This window comes from Antedon mediterranea, chromosome 5, assembly GCF_964355755.1.
Source record: "Antedon mediterranea chromosome 5, ecAntMedi1.1, whole genome shotgun sequence".
Taxonomy (NCBI): domain Eukaryota; kingdom Metazoa; phylum Echinodermata; class Crinoidea; order Comatulida; family Antedonidae; genus Antedon; species Antedon mediterranea.
In genome coordinates this window covers 19,384,267-19,401,159 of record NC_092674.1, presented here as the reverse complement: position 1 = coordinate 19,401,159, position 16,893 = coordinate 19,384,267, and the positions used below count along the sequence as shown (strand labels likewise).

The 16,893-nt window shown below is 33.4% G+C and overlaps 1 protein-coding gene across 3 annotated transcripts; it reads right to left on the bottom strand.

Moving 5' to 3' along the window:
- Window positions 1–2,659: 2,659 nt before the first annotated feature.
- On the bottom strand, window positions 2,660–9,780 carry LOC140048729 (trophoblast glycoprotein-like). Of its 3 annotated transcripts, XM_072093501.1 has the most exons (7): window positions 9,541–9,780; window positions 8,884–8,955; window positions 8,366–8,425; window positions 8,147–8,218; window positions 7,101–7,169; window positions 3,604–3,669; window positions 2,660–2,917 (listed from the first exon to the last, which is right to left on the bottom strand). In XM_072093501.1, exons 1-6 carry the CDS (start codon window positions 9,744–9,746, stop codon window positions 3,627–3,629), a joined length of 522 nt encoding a protein of 173 aa, XP_071949602.1. In that variant the 5' UTR covers window positions 9,747–9,780; the 3' UTR covers window positions 2,660–2,917; window positions 3,604–3,626. The 3 variants fall into 3 exon arrangements, with proteins under 3 accessions (XP_071949602.1, XP_071949603.1, XP_071949604.1); XM_072093502.1 differs by lacking the exon at window positions 7,101–7,169; XM_072093503.1 differs by lacking the exon at window positions 8,147–8,218.
- Between the last annotated feature and the right edge of the window lie 7,113 nt (window positions 9,781–16,893).

Sequence of the window (16,893 nt, the reverse complement as noted above, 5' to 3'; positions counted from 1 at the left end):
TTATAAGCAACCATTCCTGCTTTGTACACCATAGCTTTTGGAGGCGTGCCTTTATAACTATGCCTTTTGTTTGTTAACATTTTTGATTGGTTGATTTGTTTTATTATGTAATTTTGTGACTTATATATGTTATCCTTTGTTACAATTCTTTTCACCTGATGATGGGCTATGCCCGAAACATGTCGTTAAAATAAATCTATATTGAGGCAGTTTTAACTTATTTGATCTTGATTTTTTTATATATCCTGCCTATGCAGCTCTTTGATTTATATATATATATATATATATATATATATATATATATATATATATATATATATATATATATCCCGCCAGAGACATGTTTTCATACAACTAAAAATTACGGAACTTTCGCTAATGAGCTATGCTCGACGCGATTATGAGATCATGTTCCGAATATGAGCACTGTTTCTATAATTTGACAGTATGATTTATATATAATTTACACAGTGCTACGCAACACAATTGATTTACATATACACAATATTATATAAAAAACCGTTGCTTATTAAAGTTGAAATTTATTCTGACTTGTTAGGCCTCCACTGATTGTGAGGGCGTTTGTTGTATGAGAGAATGTATCTGGTGGGTGAAAATCTGTGATAATACCATATATGGCTCTGTGGACTAGTGGTATGATACTCGCCCTTAAGCGAGAGCTTGCAGGTTCTAATACAACTAAAAAATACGGAACTTGCACTAATGAGCTATGCTCGACGCGATTATGAGATCATGTTTAATTCCGAATATGAGCACTGTTTCTATAATTTGACAGTATGATTTATATATATATATAAGAGGGTGTATCTATCTATCATATATATATATATTTATCGTTTCAAATTAATTAATTAAATTTCAGTATATCACCGGGCGGTTTAGAATTAATGTTCTGTGCCTGATTTGTTTATATATATAAAAGTATCTCTTCTGAGATCCCGCCTCGTGAATAAAAATACTGTAAGATGAGGGCGTATCAATTTGATCTCTGGTGCGCGTGCGTACAACTGAGGACTAGTGCTGTTCCGCCGTACCACGCCGAGAATGTTAAAGAGTCGCTATCCAATCGAGTTCGAACAATACCATGAAAGCCCCAGTGGTCTAATGGTTAGGACATCTGCATATCAAGCAGGCGGTCCGAGTTCGAGTCTCGGTTGGGGCGACTTTTTCTCATTCTCACAGATTTCCTCATCTTTATCGTTTCAAATTAATTAATTAAATTTCAGTATATCACCGGGCGGTTTAGAATTAATGTTCTTCGCCTGCTGTGTTTATATATAGTGACTAGTGCTGTTCCGCCGTACCACGCCGAGAGTGTTAAAGATTCGCTATCCAATCGAGTTTGAACAATACCATGAAAGTGGTCTAATGGTTAGGGAAACTGCATATCTAGCAGACGGTCCGAGTTCGAGTCTCGGTTGGGGCGACTTTTTTTCATTCTCACAGATTTCCTCATCTTTATCGTTTCAAATTAAATAATTAAATTTCAGTATATCACCGGGCGGTTTAGAATAATGTTCTTTAACTGCTGTGTTTATATATATAAAAGTATTTCTTCGGAGATCCTGCCTCGTGAATAAAAATACTGAAAGAAGAGGGCGTATCAATTTGATCTCTGTTGCGCGTGCGTACAACTGAGTACTAGTGCTGTTCCGCAGTACCAGAGCGGGGTTGGTGAAATCTGTCCATAATAGGTTACTTTTCTGTCCATAATAGGTTACTTTCTGTCCATAATAGGGACTAGAGGGCGCTGTTGTTTGTCCATAATAGGTGACTTTCATAATTGGCTGTCCAAAATAGGTGACTTTTTGTCCACAATAGGCGAGTTTATTGGAGTAGTGCGCCATCCATTGTGTTGTCCATAATAGGTGATTTTTTTGGCGTACTCGTACGTACGTAGTTTATTTCGCGAGTAGAAGTAATACTAATTTGCTTTCTGTTCAGACTTCGAGGCTACCTAGGCCTAATTAGTATAAATATTTAAGTCTTTCTAGCCTAGGCTAGTCTTGTTAGTTAGGCTACCTCTATATAGGCCTACTAGCCTAGGCCTAGTCCATTTGTTATTGTCCACTAATAATAATGAAATGTGAAATTTATTCAGCAACAAATAATTTAATTTGAACTTCATTTTAGGTTTGATAGTACGGACAGACATTACGCAACTTACCATACTATTGCAAGTTTAAATAAATCACCAAACGAACCCACACGTTCTTTTACAAAAATAAAAAATACCCCATAATACTCTAATAATAATATTGATAAAGTTTTATTTTTTTAAGATAATGAAATGTAAACTGTTATTTTTATAAATGCATTGGTGTTTCAATGTATTGTTGTATTTTTTTTTCTTTGGACTTATTTTGTTTTGTTAACAGTAATAATAAAAATCAATTTAATATTGAAAAAGACATCACAGTTCAGCACTTCATTTCGTCATTTTAGGTCTTCCCCTATTTCAAAATTCTGGATCCACATAGCTCAATGACAAACCATCCCAGTCTAAAGTGGATCAACAGCAGCACATCTCATCCATTTATTATATTGTTTAATTAAATGAATCAATTTTAATGTTTAATACTAATAAGAAATACGACAAATCAAGTTTACATACACGCTGTGTACAATCAACACCTTTGTTCTGTATTCAGAACAGTTTATTCAAAATCTAAATCACATTTAAAAAATACTGAATTATATTATTTTTAAAAGTGTAAAAACATGGTTAAACTACAATTTAAAAAATAGCAAGGATAAATAAAATGCACCATAATGATTATGTTTATTACTATAATTATTGGTCGATGATTATGATCAAAAATAATATGTTGAAGTGATGTACTTTTTCATTTCAGCAGCATACTGTATATGAGCAGAATATCAAACATCTGTATGCCTATAATAAAAAAAAGGTATTGTATAATGCAAGAAACTTCAATCTTAGTAATGCTGAGACAAATTTTCATGTTGTATGGTGGGAAACAGTTATGTTTAAATATTTTATTGCATTTAAAAAAAAGATATGTAGGATTGTTTTACTAAATTTAAGTTTATACCAGTTGTTAGAGTCAATTATTACCATACTCACTATATGAAAACTGATATTAAATGTTTTAAAGACAAATGCTTTATTGAATGAATGCTTTAATAATATAACATTCAATTAAATTTTGAAATATTGTCTGCATGAATTTGTTAGTGGATTTATCTATTCTTTGTACTGTGATTGTAATGTTTATAATGAATGGAAATAAAAAAAAAATATCTACTTTTAATTTCTTAGCAATTCAAATGAATAGAATATTTCAAATCAGAATGTTAAAAATTAATTTTCATGTATTGTCAGTTTTTCTACTACGGTACTGATAAAATTCAGTTTGTCTCTCTGAAAATGTTTGACTAAATTGTATCCTTCTTTTCCGAAGATTACTTTTGCAAACAAATACTTTTTCTAAATAGGCTTCTTCTTGGGATTTTACAGTATCTTGGTCATATTGAAAAATGTCCTAAAAGATGTAGGCCTAGTGGGTTGTATGTAAAGTATTTTTCTTCAATTGTAGGTTGGGCCTATCTGTTACTTACCCTAGTTAATAGAAATGTCCATGCTACTGTACTATAACATTGATCAGAAGATACACTGTACACAATCTTTGATACATGCAAAAAATATGGGAAAAATTGAGATTTAAATAGATGACATAATTAATAACATACAGTAACAATAGCTCTGGCTCTACTATACTGCCAACCTACTAACTGTCCGAACTGTCTGGATAAGACTCATTAATTCAAAAAATAATTTAAAAAAACAAAAAGGTCAATCTAGCAATCTAGATGTCTGTGATTTGAAGACAAACTACCAATAGGTCTAGTAGACTAGGCTAGTAGTAGCTGATTTCAGTCTTTAAAGTATAGTAGTGGGCGGTGGTGGCAGTGGTATTAGTAAAAGACTGTATAGTGACTAGTCCGCCAGACCTGACCTGCAGTTAGGCAGTATAGTTACGAGTAGTCTGTAAAATATTCATATTAAAATAATAAAAAAACAGATAATGAGGATAGGCCTAGTTGTTTGTAGTAGGAAACCTATCTACCTAATATGAGCCCATGTCATTTTTATTCCTACTGTAGCAGGGACGTACCCCCTGCTGTAAGGTAGGCCTAGAAAAAAAAAGCTCACATTTCATTAGTAATAGTGGACAATAACAAATGGACTCCAGCTAGGCCTATAAGCTAGTAGTAGTACTATCTATGCCTGAGGTAGCCTAACTCTAAAACAGGACTAGCCTAGGCCCTAGCGGCTAGAGAGACTTAAATAATTATACTAATTAGGCCTCCTACTAGCTAGGCCTACCAGTAGGTAGCCTCGAAGTTTGAAGAGAAAGCAAATTAGTATTAACTAATAATACTATTACTTCTACTCGCGAAATAAACTACGTACGTACGATCGAGTACGCCAACAAAATCACCTATTATGGACAACACAATGGATGGCGCACTACTCCAATAAACTCGCCTATTGTGGACAAAAAGTCGCCTATTTTGGACAGCCAATTATGAAAGTTACCTATTATGGACAAACAACAGCGCCCTCTAGTCCCTATTATGGACAGAAAGTCCCCTATTATGGACAGAAAAGTAACCTATTATGGACAGATTTCACCAACCCTATTGCAGTACCACGCCGAGAGTGTTAAAGAGTCGCTATCCAATCGAGTTCGAACAATACCATGGAAGCCCCAGTGGTCTAATGGTTAGGGCAACTGCATATCTAGCAGACGGTCCGAGTTCGAGTCTCGGTTGGGACGACTTTTTCTCATTCTCACAGATTTCCTCATCTTTATCGTTTCAAATTAATTAATTAAATTTCAGTATATCACCGGGCGGTTTAAAATAATGTTCTTTGCCTGCTGTGTTTATATATATAAAAGTATCTCTTCGGAGATCCCGCCTCGTGAATAAAAATACTGAAAGATGAGGGCGTATCAATTTGATCTCTGTTGCGCGTGCGTACAACTGAGTACTAGTGCTGTTCCGCCGTACCACGCCGAGAGTGTTAAAGAGTCGTTATCCAATCGAGTTTGAACAATACCATGAAAGCCCCAGTGGTCTAATGGTTAGGACAACTGCATATCTAGCAGACGGTCCGAGTTCGAGTCTCGGTTGGGGCGACTTTTTCTCATTCTCATTTCCTCATCTTTATCGTTTCAAATTAATTAATTGAATTTCAGTATATCACCGGGCGGTTTAGAATAATGTTCTTTGCCTGCTGTGTTTATATATATAAAAGTATCTCTTCGGAGATCCCGCCTCGTGAATAAAAATACTGAAAGATGAGGGCGTATCAATTTAATATTTGTTGCGCGCGCGTACAGGTGAGGACTAGTGCTGTACCGCCGTAACACGCCAAGAGTGTCAAAGAGTCGGTCCGAGTTCGAGTCTCGGTTGGGGCGATTCTCACAGATTTCCTCATCTTTATCGTTTCAAATTTATATATATATTATATATATCATGGCCATTTTGGATCATTAAAAAGTAACTTCAATACAATTTGTGAAATCTATCTATATATAAATTATGGTTAATTCTGACATAGGCGAGCACAATGCAAAAACTTCGGTACAAATCTCCGCCTTGGATACCTACCTTATCTATCCGAGATGTACCGCGAAACGTAGATTTGATAACATTAGTGTGCACGCCGACGCTATTGTTCCATATTTATATCTTAGGAAGATATTATAAAGAGTTTTTTAACAACATTTATGATTTCAACATTGGATTTTCCTCTCAATTTCAATTCTTCCCGGTTAAAGTAATTTCCGGGTTTAAGATAAGTTCACCTTAGTTTCAAATATTTTCTCTCTTTTATACACAAGGGAGCAGTTAAAATAATAGATTTGACCCTAAAGGTGACTGGAAACAGGCACTTTCCATCAATCAATACAGTGTCCCTTTGGAAGACGAAAAAAAAATTGGCCATTAATCATAGCCATTTCAGTTTTTTGTTTATTTTAAAACATACCACACGTGTGTGAAGGTACAGTAGTTAAATAATAAGAATTATACTGCAAATTAATAAAGATCAAATTAAATATACGCCATAAAGAATCAGAATATATTGTGGGGAATAGTATTATAAAATTACATAGGGAGATTTGATAAGACATTTTTCGAGTGAAATCCCGATAGCTGAGTTTTATTGAGTAAGCTTGCAGGAATAACTGTAGGCTATCTTCCTGTGTCCCGTTAGGACCGAGATGTCTGCTCATGTTGCAAGCCGTAATGTCTTCTTTCTTGGGCCCACTCTGTCACGGCAGTTAGTTTCAAAAGATGATTAAATTAAATAATGTATTAATAATTATTAGGATGGTATTCATTTGAATAAACGCCTCTCCAATAAAACATCACTTTGAATAATAACCCCAACCCCCCCCCCCCCCCCAACCCAACTATCTAATAAACGTCCATCCACATATTTATAATAACACAATTATACTATTTGTAGTAGAATTCACCGCACTGTTACCTGCAATTTACCAAGCATTTGTTATTCTTTTTTACCACTTTTCATATCTATGAGAGGATTTCATTTGATTATAAATGTTACCATATTATTAGAACTAAAACATTTAACATATCCCTCGAATAAGCACCTCCCTCAAATGACCTCCGCCTCCCCAAAGGGCCCTACCAAACAATAAAAACTATACTTTAAAATGTTATTAATCATCTAAAACACTGTGAAACAAAGTAGTTCAGTTTTACGAATGTCAAGCATTTTCAATAATGGTAACCGACAGAAAATGTATAAGGAGAACATTATCATTCCGAGAACCATCGTCTACACTTCCTAGAGGGGGAGCGAGCTCACCCTCTAGTATTTTCAATTATACTTGTTTACAAGAATAATAATTATTATCGTTAGTACTAATAAACCATGTATCCAATGACAAAAACTACAAAAAAAGGTAAATTCCTTTTTTTAGTAATTATACAGGCCTGAATTATGTGATGTTTTTTTTCTCTTTTGTTTTTTTTTCAATTAAAATGAAACACATTTCCTATTTCAACAAACTTACAATAAATTTAACTGCACATTTACAAAAGTGAAAGGTTCAATGCCATGTATAGGGTTTGACGATATATGTCTGAAAAAAAAAGTTATAACATTATTATCAGTAGTAGTAGTGGTGTTGGTAGTTGTGGCAGTGCTATTAGTGGTAGTAGTGATAAGGATAGTGGTAGTATTGGTAGTATTGCTAATGGTAGTAGTGATAGTGGCAGTAGAGATAAGTGGTGGTAGCAGTGATAGTGGTAAATTAGTGGCAGTAGCGGTACCAGTATTAGCGTTATCGTCAGTAGCGGCAGTGTAAGCAACAATGGCGGCAGCATCAGTAACGAAAGCAGTACCATTATCATTAGCACTAGTAGTGGTAGTGGTAGTGTGGTAGTAGTAGTAGAAGTAGTAGTATCTGTAGTAGCAGCAGCAGTATTGGTAGTAGTAGTGGTAGTAGTAGTAGTAGTAGTAGTAGTAATAGTAGCAGTAGAAGCAGTAGTAGTAGTAGTAGTAGTAGTAGCAGCAGTAGTAGTAGTAGTAGTAGTAGTAGTAGTAGTAGTAGTAGCAGTAGCAGTAGTAGTAGTAGTAGTAGTAGTAGTAGTAGTAGTAGTAGTAGTAGTAGTAGTAGTAAAAGCAGTAGTAGTAGTAGTAGTAGTAGAAGCAGTAGTAGTAGTAGTAGTAGTAGTAGTAGCAGCAGCAGTAGTAGTTGTAGTAGTAGAAGCAGTAGTAGTAGTAGGGGTAGTAGTAGTAGTAGTAGTAGTAGTGGTAGTAGTAGCAGTAGAAGTAGTTGTATTAGTAGAAGCAGTAGTAGTAGTAGTAGTAGTAGTAGTAGTAGTAGTAGTAGTAGTAGTAGTGGTAGTAGTAGTGGTAGTAGTAGTAGTAGTAGTAGTAGTAGTAGTAGTAGTAGTAGTAGAAGCAGTAGTAGTATTTTCGGTAGTGGCTCTAGAGTTTGTGGTGTTAGCGGTGGTGGTGGCGGCAGCATTAGCAGTATTAGCTATAGTAGTAGTAGTAGTAGTTTGCAGATTTTCGTTATTGTTAATATGCATTAAAAAAAATGTATTCACTTACAAATGATTTACCAAATTGGAGCCTTGAAATGTAGTATTTTTTAGTATAGATATCCTGTTGTGATCTATATTTCTACTCCCAAAGCAAGACAAAATGAAATATTGTAAATAATAGATATCATTCAAGTAGCATTGTTATATTCGATATTGCAGCAACGGAAAAGATCATGGTTTTAATAAATGTAAAGTTAGTAGTTGGATGGTATACTATAGTACTTACATTGAATAGATTGTCTTTGGAAACTCTGGCAGGCTTGTAAGTGAATTATTAGCAAGGTTTCTGTAAACATTAGATAAATTAATTGGTAACTTATTTATTTTCTTTGAAATCAGCGCATACTGGTTTGTGTAATGTGTGCCATTGTCTATTTTATTAGGAAGTATTTAAACACAATGACTATTTCAGCGTAATGGTAATTATGTGAACAAGTCCGAATGTAAAATCTGACAAGGTACCATTGTAGGACATACTCTTTTCCCTATGGATGCTGAATGTGTAAGGATGACCAACAGAAACAAGGTGTCAATCAGGGAGTTTCACACTTCACGTGTGTCAGTACAGTTGTGAGAGTATCGTTTTTAGCATTGTTAACAATAATTATGATCTTTCTGTAAATTATATCCTGAGTAATGGACACAGATAACATTGACAAAATATGTTTCATTGATAAATTAAATTTGACATATTTAAAAGGAGCAAAACTAGATAAAATAACTCATAAAACAATGAAATCTTACATTGAAATGAGTTCCTGTAGCTCTAACAAAGCATTGGTGTCGATTTTGTTCAGGTTGTTATCGCTTAAGTAACTATAAACAAGTAATTATGTTATGTTAAAACTACTAGTTTATTTCGAATTTGTTATTAGCATTAATCAACTATCAACTAATGTAAAAGCACCAAACATTAGAGAAACACATGTTTGTCGAGTGTTTTTGGGTCGACGACATCGAAGTACGTACCCTCTTTTTTCCAAACATTTTCTAATAGCGAGTTTTTGGTTAGCTAAATATTTATGCGATTCTCTCAATAAGTTTTCAATTTAAAAAAAAACAATAAGTATAATGGTGTTCTACAAGGTTAAGTTCTTGACGGAAGTATGCGCATGCGCTATATTGTATATGTAATTTGGACTACCGTATCCGGGAAATTACCACCTGAATTACAAACTACACTAACTACAATATTGCATCTCACATAACACGCACATAGTTTGGAGGTCAGTGCAAACTTTATTACAAAATTATATATTTAATATCTTACAAAGTTTATATTTGTACTACTTTTTATATATGTTATTGGTGAATAAGCTGAATTATATGGAATTAAGTTTGATTTATTTACTTTTTGTTTTACTAGATTTATGAATTTCAAATTTAAAAATCTAAACTTACAGAAACTTTTTATTTACAGGAATTCCAACTGGCCATTCATTGAGTCCACGGTTTGTACAATTCACTGTTCGTGTTCTTTCTGTACATTCACAAACTGCATTCACATTAGTATCATTACTACATGCCACCTCAACACATTTAGAAGAATCCACTAACAAACAAAACGAGAACAAAGTCAATAAATCATGAGACATCATCTTCAACATCTTTGCAGGTAAATGCAAATGTAGACTGCCTTTACGGCAGTTATAGATTGTTAGAAACTTTGCTGTTTTATATGAACCAATAACATTCAACCGTTTAAGGTTTTATTTGTGTTTCTTTATAGAAAAGTATTTATTCATTCAATTCATTTTCACCAATACAAAAAGATTTCCGGGTTCAATGCATGGGTTGTGTTCTAGTATTATTGGCTGCTCTTTTAATACAAATACATTTAGTACGCAGCCAACAGACGTTAAGACACCACAACAACACAATGTGCGTAACCTCGTGATTATTTTTGTATTGTTATCTTAACGTTTACGACCTTCACCATTGATTGTGCCGTGGTATAATACAATGTAGGACTTGATTGTAGAAAATACAAACAAATAAAAAGAAAGTAAAACTAAATTATTGGTTGGTTTCAAATTCATGGATTGATTAAATAAGGAAACATAAACAACAAAGGCGAGTAAGTGATTTGTTTGTTTAGCAGAGATGTTTACATTTTAAAGGAATGAATTCTGAATTCTGATGGCGATCTTTTTAAGTCAGTGCTGTCTAAAATAAACAATTAAAAAGAATATATAACTTATTTTAAAAACATGCTAAAAATATTTCACAGCTTTACCTAAGTATATTGTTTAAAGTAGTATTGTAACTACCCATAACACAAACCATCTAAAGAGCCCAGGCAGCGATAAATGAATTAATATAACGTTAATGTATTAGCCGACTCATTTATCAACATTTCATGAACATTTGAAACAAGTCATCATTTCATGTTTTATGCACCGTTCGCCTGTTAATCAGTTGAAACAACTGCTTTGCACACGATACGCTCATTCATGAGTTTAAACAATAATTATTTCAACAATTCACTTTCCAAACAGCAGTTTTTTGTACCGAAAGTCTTTTCCTGATACGAGTTAAAGTGGTTCCATAATAATAACCTATTTTTTATTGGCCAGTATTTTCGTGATTTCATGTCACTAAAATCCATCATGATGGTATACTAGAATGTTTGTAACGTGTTCGAGGATATAAAATATTATTTTCCATGATTAAAACAATGGATATAAATAAGAAAAATAAATATTTGTTGCCAATTGCAATAAAAAAGAGGCAATAACTAACAGATCGTATGGGTTCAGTATCTAACAACAGATTAACAAGTTCGAACTAGAATTTAATTCGTCACTTTGACGAATTATAGGTGATCATTTTTATCATTTTAATGAAATTAACATTTTTTAAACATGCACGTACGTTAACATGCGATCGTAAAAAGTTGATGTACGCCATCCTATGACATGATGCATACTTATAGTGCTGAGTTGTACCTATAATGTGTCATATACAATATGTACAGTATATTCTGTATATCTATATACAGTGTAGCATAGGTGAAATTACGGACCCACATCATGTTCAAATTTTTTGGTATGATGGAATTATCAAAATCAACTCAAAAATGACAATTTCGAAAGATAATGAATTGAGAAAATAAATATAAGGATTGGAAGAGAATTTGACACGTAGAAGCGCAATGCGCGCTCTTTGAAATTTTTATAACTTTGACTAAAGAAATTTAAAAACTACTTTTTAACTTCATCTGGCCATACGTTAACGTCACAACATCCAATAGGCTTGATTTTTATATGAATTCATATCTACATTTCATCAGCTTTCATAATAAATTATAATCATCAAGGTAACCTTCAATTCTGAAGAGCTGTAAGATATTCAAATTTACGGCAAAGGTGAAATTACACGACCTACGTTATTCAAGTTTTTACGCGTAATGACGTTATCAAAATGAAAACGCTGACAATTTATGAGAAAGATAAATAATTAAGAGAGCACACACTGAAATTTGTGCGAAAATCGAGCTCAAATAGCGGAGATGCGCTCTATTGAATGTGATAACCTACACAAAACGGAAAAAAATCCTAATTTTTAAATTCAAGTGGCCATTTGATGACGTAATACCATTTTGTACGTCTAATGTGTATATACATTTATATCTACAACTCAATGGCTTCCCGAATAAGTTAAAAAACTTAGGGGTCATCGTGCATTCTGAAGAATTATTTTCATTTTAAAAATGCCTTATTTTTCACCATTTTCAGCACTTTGATGCAATTAATTTGCGCATTTTGACATTTTGAACCTGCTCGTATAGCGTTATTTTAAGTCGGAACTGACTCAAATTTGGTTAATGTACTAAGGATGGTGAGTAGAATGCGATTTCTACAAAAAATTTGTATTTTTACGCTTTTTAAGTATCGCGCGCGCAAAAACGTGTTTTTGCGCAGTAATTTTTTGAAACACGCAAATGGCCCAATTCATGCTCTAAATTGATCAAAACTTAATTTTGAGCCTTTTAAATTTTTAACGCGCGATTTCACGCGCATGACCCTCGTGCGCGTGCGTTTTTATTTGCTAATATTTTTACCCTTGACCTGAAGTTTACGTGTTGTGAATTTCGTTAATATGTGATAATGAATTATGGAGAGTAAATGTCAATATGTTAAGATAGTTACCGAAATGTTATGTTTGCGAGTTTTAGAGAAAAGCGTTACACAAAAATCATACAGGTTGATTTCGTACAATCACAAGAGGTTATCCTGCAACTTCGTTGCGGATAACCAAGAAGAAGAATAAAGATTTGATACAATAACAATAGGTGATCATTTTATTCTAAATGATCACCTAATAAAGTATGACCAATGAGGGCGTACTTTATTTTATGGAAAGTCATTTTTATTTGGACATTTCTAAACACATATCTGTATATTATATACTAGTTTAAATTTGGATTTATTTTTATGTTATGTATTTCATTATATATTTTACTGCAATCTAAACTTAAATTATGCTATAAACAGTTAATTACCATAGGTTTCATAGCTTTTTAAATATATTTGTTTACGGGCGCTAACGGCGTATCGTAATTTCGGTCACGCTTCTTCTTCGCATTCGCGGTAAAAAAATTACGACATGAGGTGGTTAACAATTGCGTACCGATTTTTCTCGTTAAATCCCAGACGCAACATCAAGAAATGATCTTTCCTATATTCTTAACATACTGCGTGAATTTATATGATTAGGGTAAGAGCTTTGACTGGACTAAATACAATGAATACAAATATTAATTAATTCATACAAATAACCAATGAAAATAGTATGTTCGTTTACATTATTATAGAGAAATGATGAGATAGAATCTTAAGAAACATTGAACGACAATACGTGTGAGACACCAAAATATAAAGCATTGATGTATTTAAACTGCAATGGGAAGTGTTTCTGGTTTTAGTGTTTATAGGATTAGCCACGTCAGGATGCCTACGTGAGCTAGCTATAGATACCTTCTTCAATCATCTCTTTCATTCAAATGAATATGTTATTTCTTATTCCTAGCCATCTTTTGTTTCAGTTTATTATAATAATATCGAATTTAAATCTTACCTTTTTCCTATTATTTACATGCTGATTTTAATTCATTTTCAAAAGATATCAACATACTGGCAGTTTAGGACACCCTGTTGAACCGTGAAATGTGAGAACATTTGTGCAAACGTGACATCTTCAAATGTGCAAATCCGTAAAAAATCATCACTAATGTGCCGTTAAATGTAAATGTCTTTGGTGACTGATTAGAGGCACCATAAAGATTGAAACCATGCCTTCATTCAATTCAATTCAATTCAAATATTTTTAATCATCCCAAACGGGGCAATTCAAATAAAAAGGTCTGGATTAAAATGATCTTACACAATATACAATATATCACCATACACAAAACAGTACAATATAACAAAAGTCAAAGTTCAAGAATTTAAAAGTCGGATGGCCACTGGCAAGAACGAATTCCTTTTCCGGTCTGTTCTACATGCCGGGCAGCGCATCGAAAGCGACGCCCATGAGGCATGCGCTCGAAATCACTGAACAAGGCATGGTTAATATTTTTTAGAATAGCTCTACTTTTTTCTAGAGTTTTCATAGAATGAGATTTAATTATATTTTGTCAAATTTGTATAAGGATGCTGATAATGTACTTTAAGGTTTTTATGAGAGAGTTATAGAGGCCTAATGTTTTTTTATTTTTCATAGAATTAATAGGGCTAGCTATTTATCTACATTATTTTATTTACATATAACATACATGTTTTGCTTCCCGGGCTGATTTTCAATATTATTTTTCTTTTTCGTCAGAGCGGAGTAATAATAAAGATTGTTAACCTTTGGCCTGCAAAATTGTCAAACACAAGTTAGTATAATGTAATTAAATCCTTTATTCTGTGTATAAGGTTACAAAGTAAAATTAAAATAGCATTATTCAATCAAGTCAGTGATTTGTCATTGGAAACATGTGTCTATTACATACTTTTATTTCACATTATTTTATCCATTAAAATGTGCCTTTCTGCGTAATATTTAAAATAATGACAACATTTAAAAAAAAGATAATCTAAGTATTAACTTTAAAGACATTTTGATTCAGTTCTAAAATATATTCTAAATTCTATAATAAAATCTTTTATTCTGTGTAATATATTTTTATAATAGTGTGGAAAGCTCAGTTTACAGAGAAGAACACTACACGTTTATAAAACACCAATCAATGCAATTCTTTCAGGGGCATAGAGATCACAAGCAAACTTATTATAAACGTAAACTATGTAATAATCTGAGTATTAGCTTTGGCCATCGTGAAGGGATGAGTAATATACAAAGTGAGAGTTTTACAGCATGACATTTAGGCCTACAACAACATCAGCGTAATTTTAGTCCAGTCAATCTACCGATAGACCCAAAACAAATTGCAATAGTTTCCGAACCTTTTTTATTTGAGTCTATATGTTCCTGGAAGAAACATTTCCTAAATCTACCAAAATCGGTTCAGTGGAACACACTTTTTTAAGGGGTCAAGAGGTCATGAGGGTCAAATTATATATTTGTATATCTCAGTAACCGCTTGGCCGAACTTGGTAATTTTGGTGTCAAACAATTCAGAAGACCCATATTTATATTCACTCTAATGAAAGTTTTTTATCAAAAATGACCGGAATCCATTTTTTTGACCTTTGACCTATTATTTTGGCATATTCATATCTCGGTAACCACTGGGCGTAAACAAGCATTTTTGGTGTCAAAATACCCAGAAGGTCTATGTTTATATTCACTCTAATGAAAACGTTTTGTGTATTATGACCAGACGACATCATTTTGACCTTTGACATATATTCATTATTTTATATTATTTCACTAATTAAATTTTTTGTATCTCGGTGACCAATAGTCGTAACTTCGTAATTTGTGTGTTAATCAATTCAGAAGACCCTTATTTATATTCACTCTAATAAAACTTTTTACAAAAAAAATGACCGGAAACTACTCTTTTGACCTTTGACCTATTATATTGGTATATTCATATCTTTGTAACCAATGGGCGTAGATGAGCATTTTTTGTGTCAAAATATTCAAAAGGTCTATGTTTATATTCACTCTAATGAAAAAGTCATCGTTTTGACCGTTAACATATTCTTTATTTCATATCTCACTAAATTTATTTTTTGTATCTCGGTGACCAATAAGCGTAACTTTTGTGTTAAACAATTCAGAAGAACCACATTTATTTACTCTAATGAAACTATTTTTACAGAAAATGACCGGAAGCTTTCAACTATTATATTTATATATTTGTATCTTTGTGAACTATGGGTTTAGATGAGCATTTTTTGTGTCAAACAACTCAGAAGGATATCCACTCTAATAAAAAAATGTCTGTGTATATAGTCAATGCGAAAGTAATTATATTTACCTTTGATGTCTATCCAGAAAACGTTTAGTAATTGGGGCAATATATTGGTGTTATATTTCTTCATAGATCAGCACCCAAGATAACATTTAACTATTCATTATTCTGTTTATATTTACTCTAAAAACACACAAAACAAAAAAATATCCAAATAGGCCTGGTAGAGAATATTTACCAATCGTCTGATTTTACAAACCCATATTGTTGAATCTTCAGAATCGGTATATTCATTATCATCTAGAGAAATGTTTGCGCATACACCTCGACACTCACTACATGCCATGGAGCAATCTAATCCATTGTTCCTACAGCTGCATTTCATATTATAGCAGCCTGTTTTGCATTTGCATCTTATGATTTGTAGGAGCAATTGTGGTGCTGGGGGGGGGGGGGGGGTTGTCCGTCAAATATGGTATCATCCTGCCTTGGCTGATCTTCCATCCATATTTATCTGGAGGTACATTTTCTTCATTTCCAAGCCAAACTTGAACTTGTTGGTACACCCTTAGACTATGATACTTTGCCGCTGATGCCGTTGGGGGTAAAGAACGTGGATAAACTGCTTTAGTACTGCATGTAGTCTTTTCATGAAATTTACGAAACCTCAATTCATCTAGGTTTTCATTATCGCTGCTACCATACAAAGACAAAATGGCGTTATTACCCGCTGCAATTGCCTCCTGTCTGTTTGCCTTACAAGTCATAAACACTTTGGCTTGTTCAGAAAAGAAACAGTCACTTCTTACTTTAGTTACTGCTTTGATTTTCCCAATACCAAAAAATCGCGATGTCGTGTCACATCCAAGGAACGCGTGACAAAATAGGATATATTTACAAACATCGCTGCCAAGGTCAAGTCTTGTTGCCGCAATGTTCCAATATCGTTGCACCTTTTTAGTTTCTTTCCTTTGGTTTGGCTTGAACCATACATTATGTTTGGTGTGACCACCATGGTGGATAAGGAGGACCAGGATATCTGTATCATCTGCGATGACAATCGTGCCTATTTGTTCTGCGTAGGACAGAGCCATCTTCGACACAAGATAGTCAGCGTCAGCTTCTGCGTGGTGAACAGTACAACCTTCTTTTTCAAGACTATTTCCCAAAATCTTAATGAATCTTTGTTTGTTTTGAACGTTTGACAGAAATTCTTCTTTTTTGGTTTGTAAGGTCATAGATTGGTCAAAGTGTACAGCTACACCACCACCACCACCACTTCTCCTTGTATGTGTACAGTCTTTTGTACTTAGTGAGTTATCGTACCCATCAAAAACAACAATGGGTTTTCCATATTTGTGAGAAACATATTTAGTGTATACTCT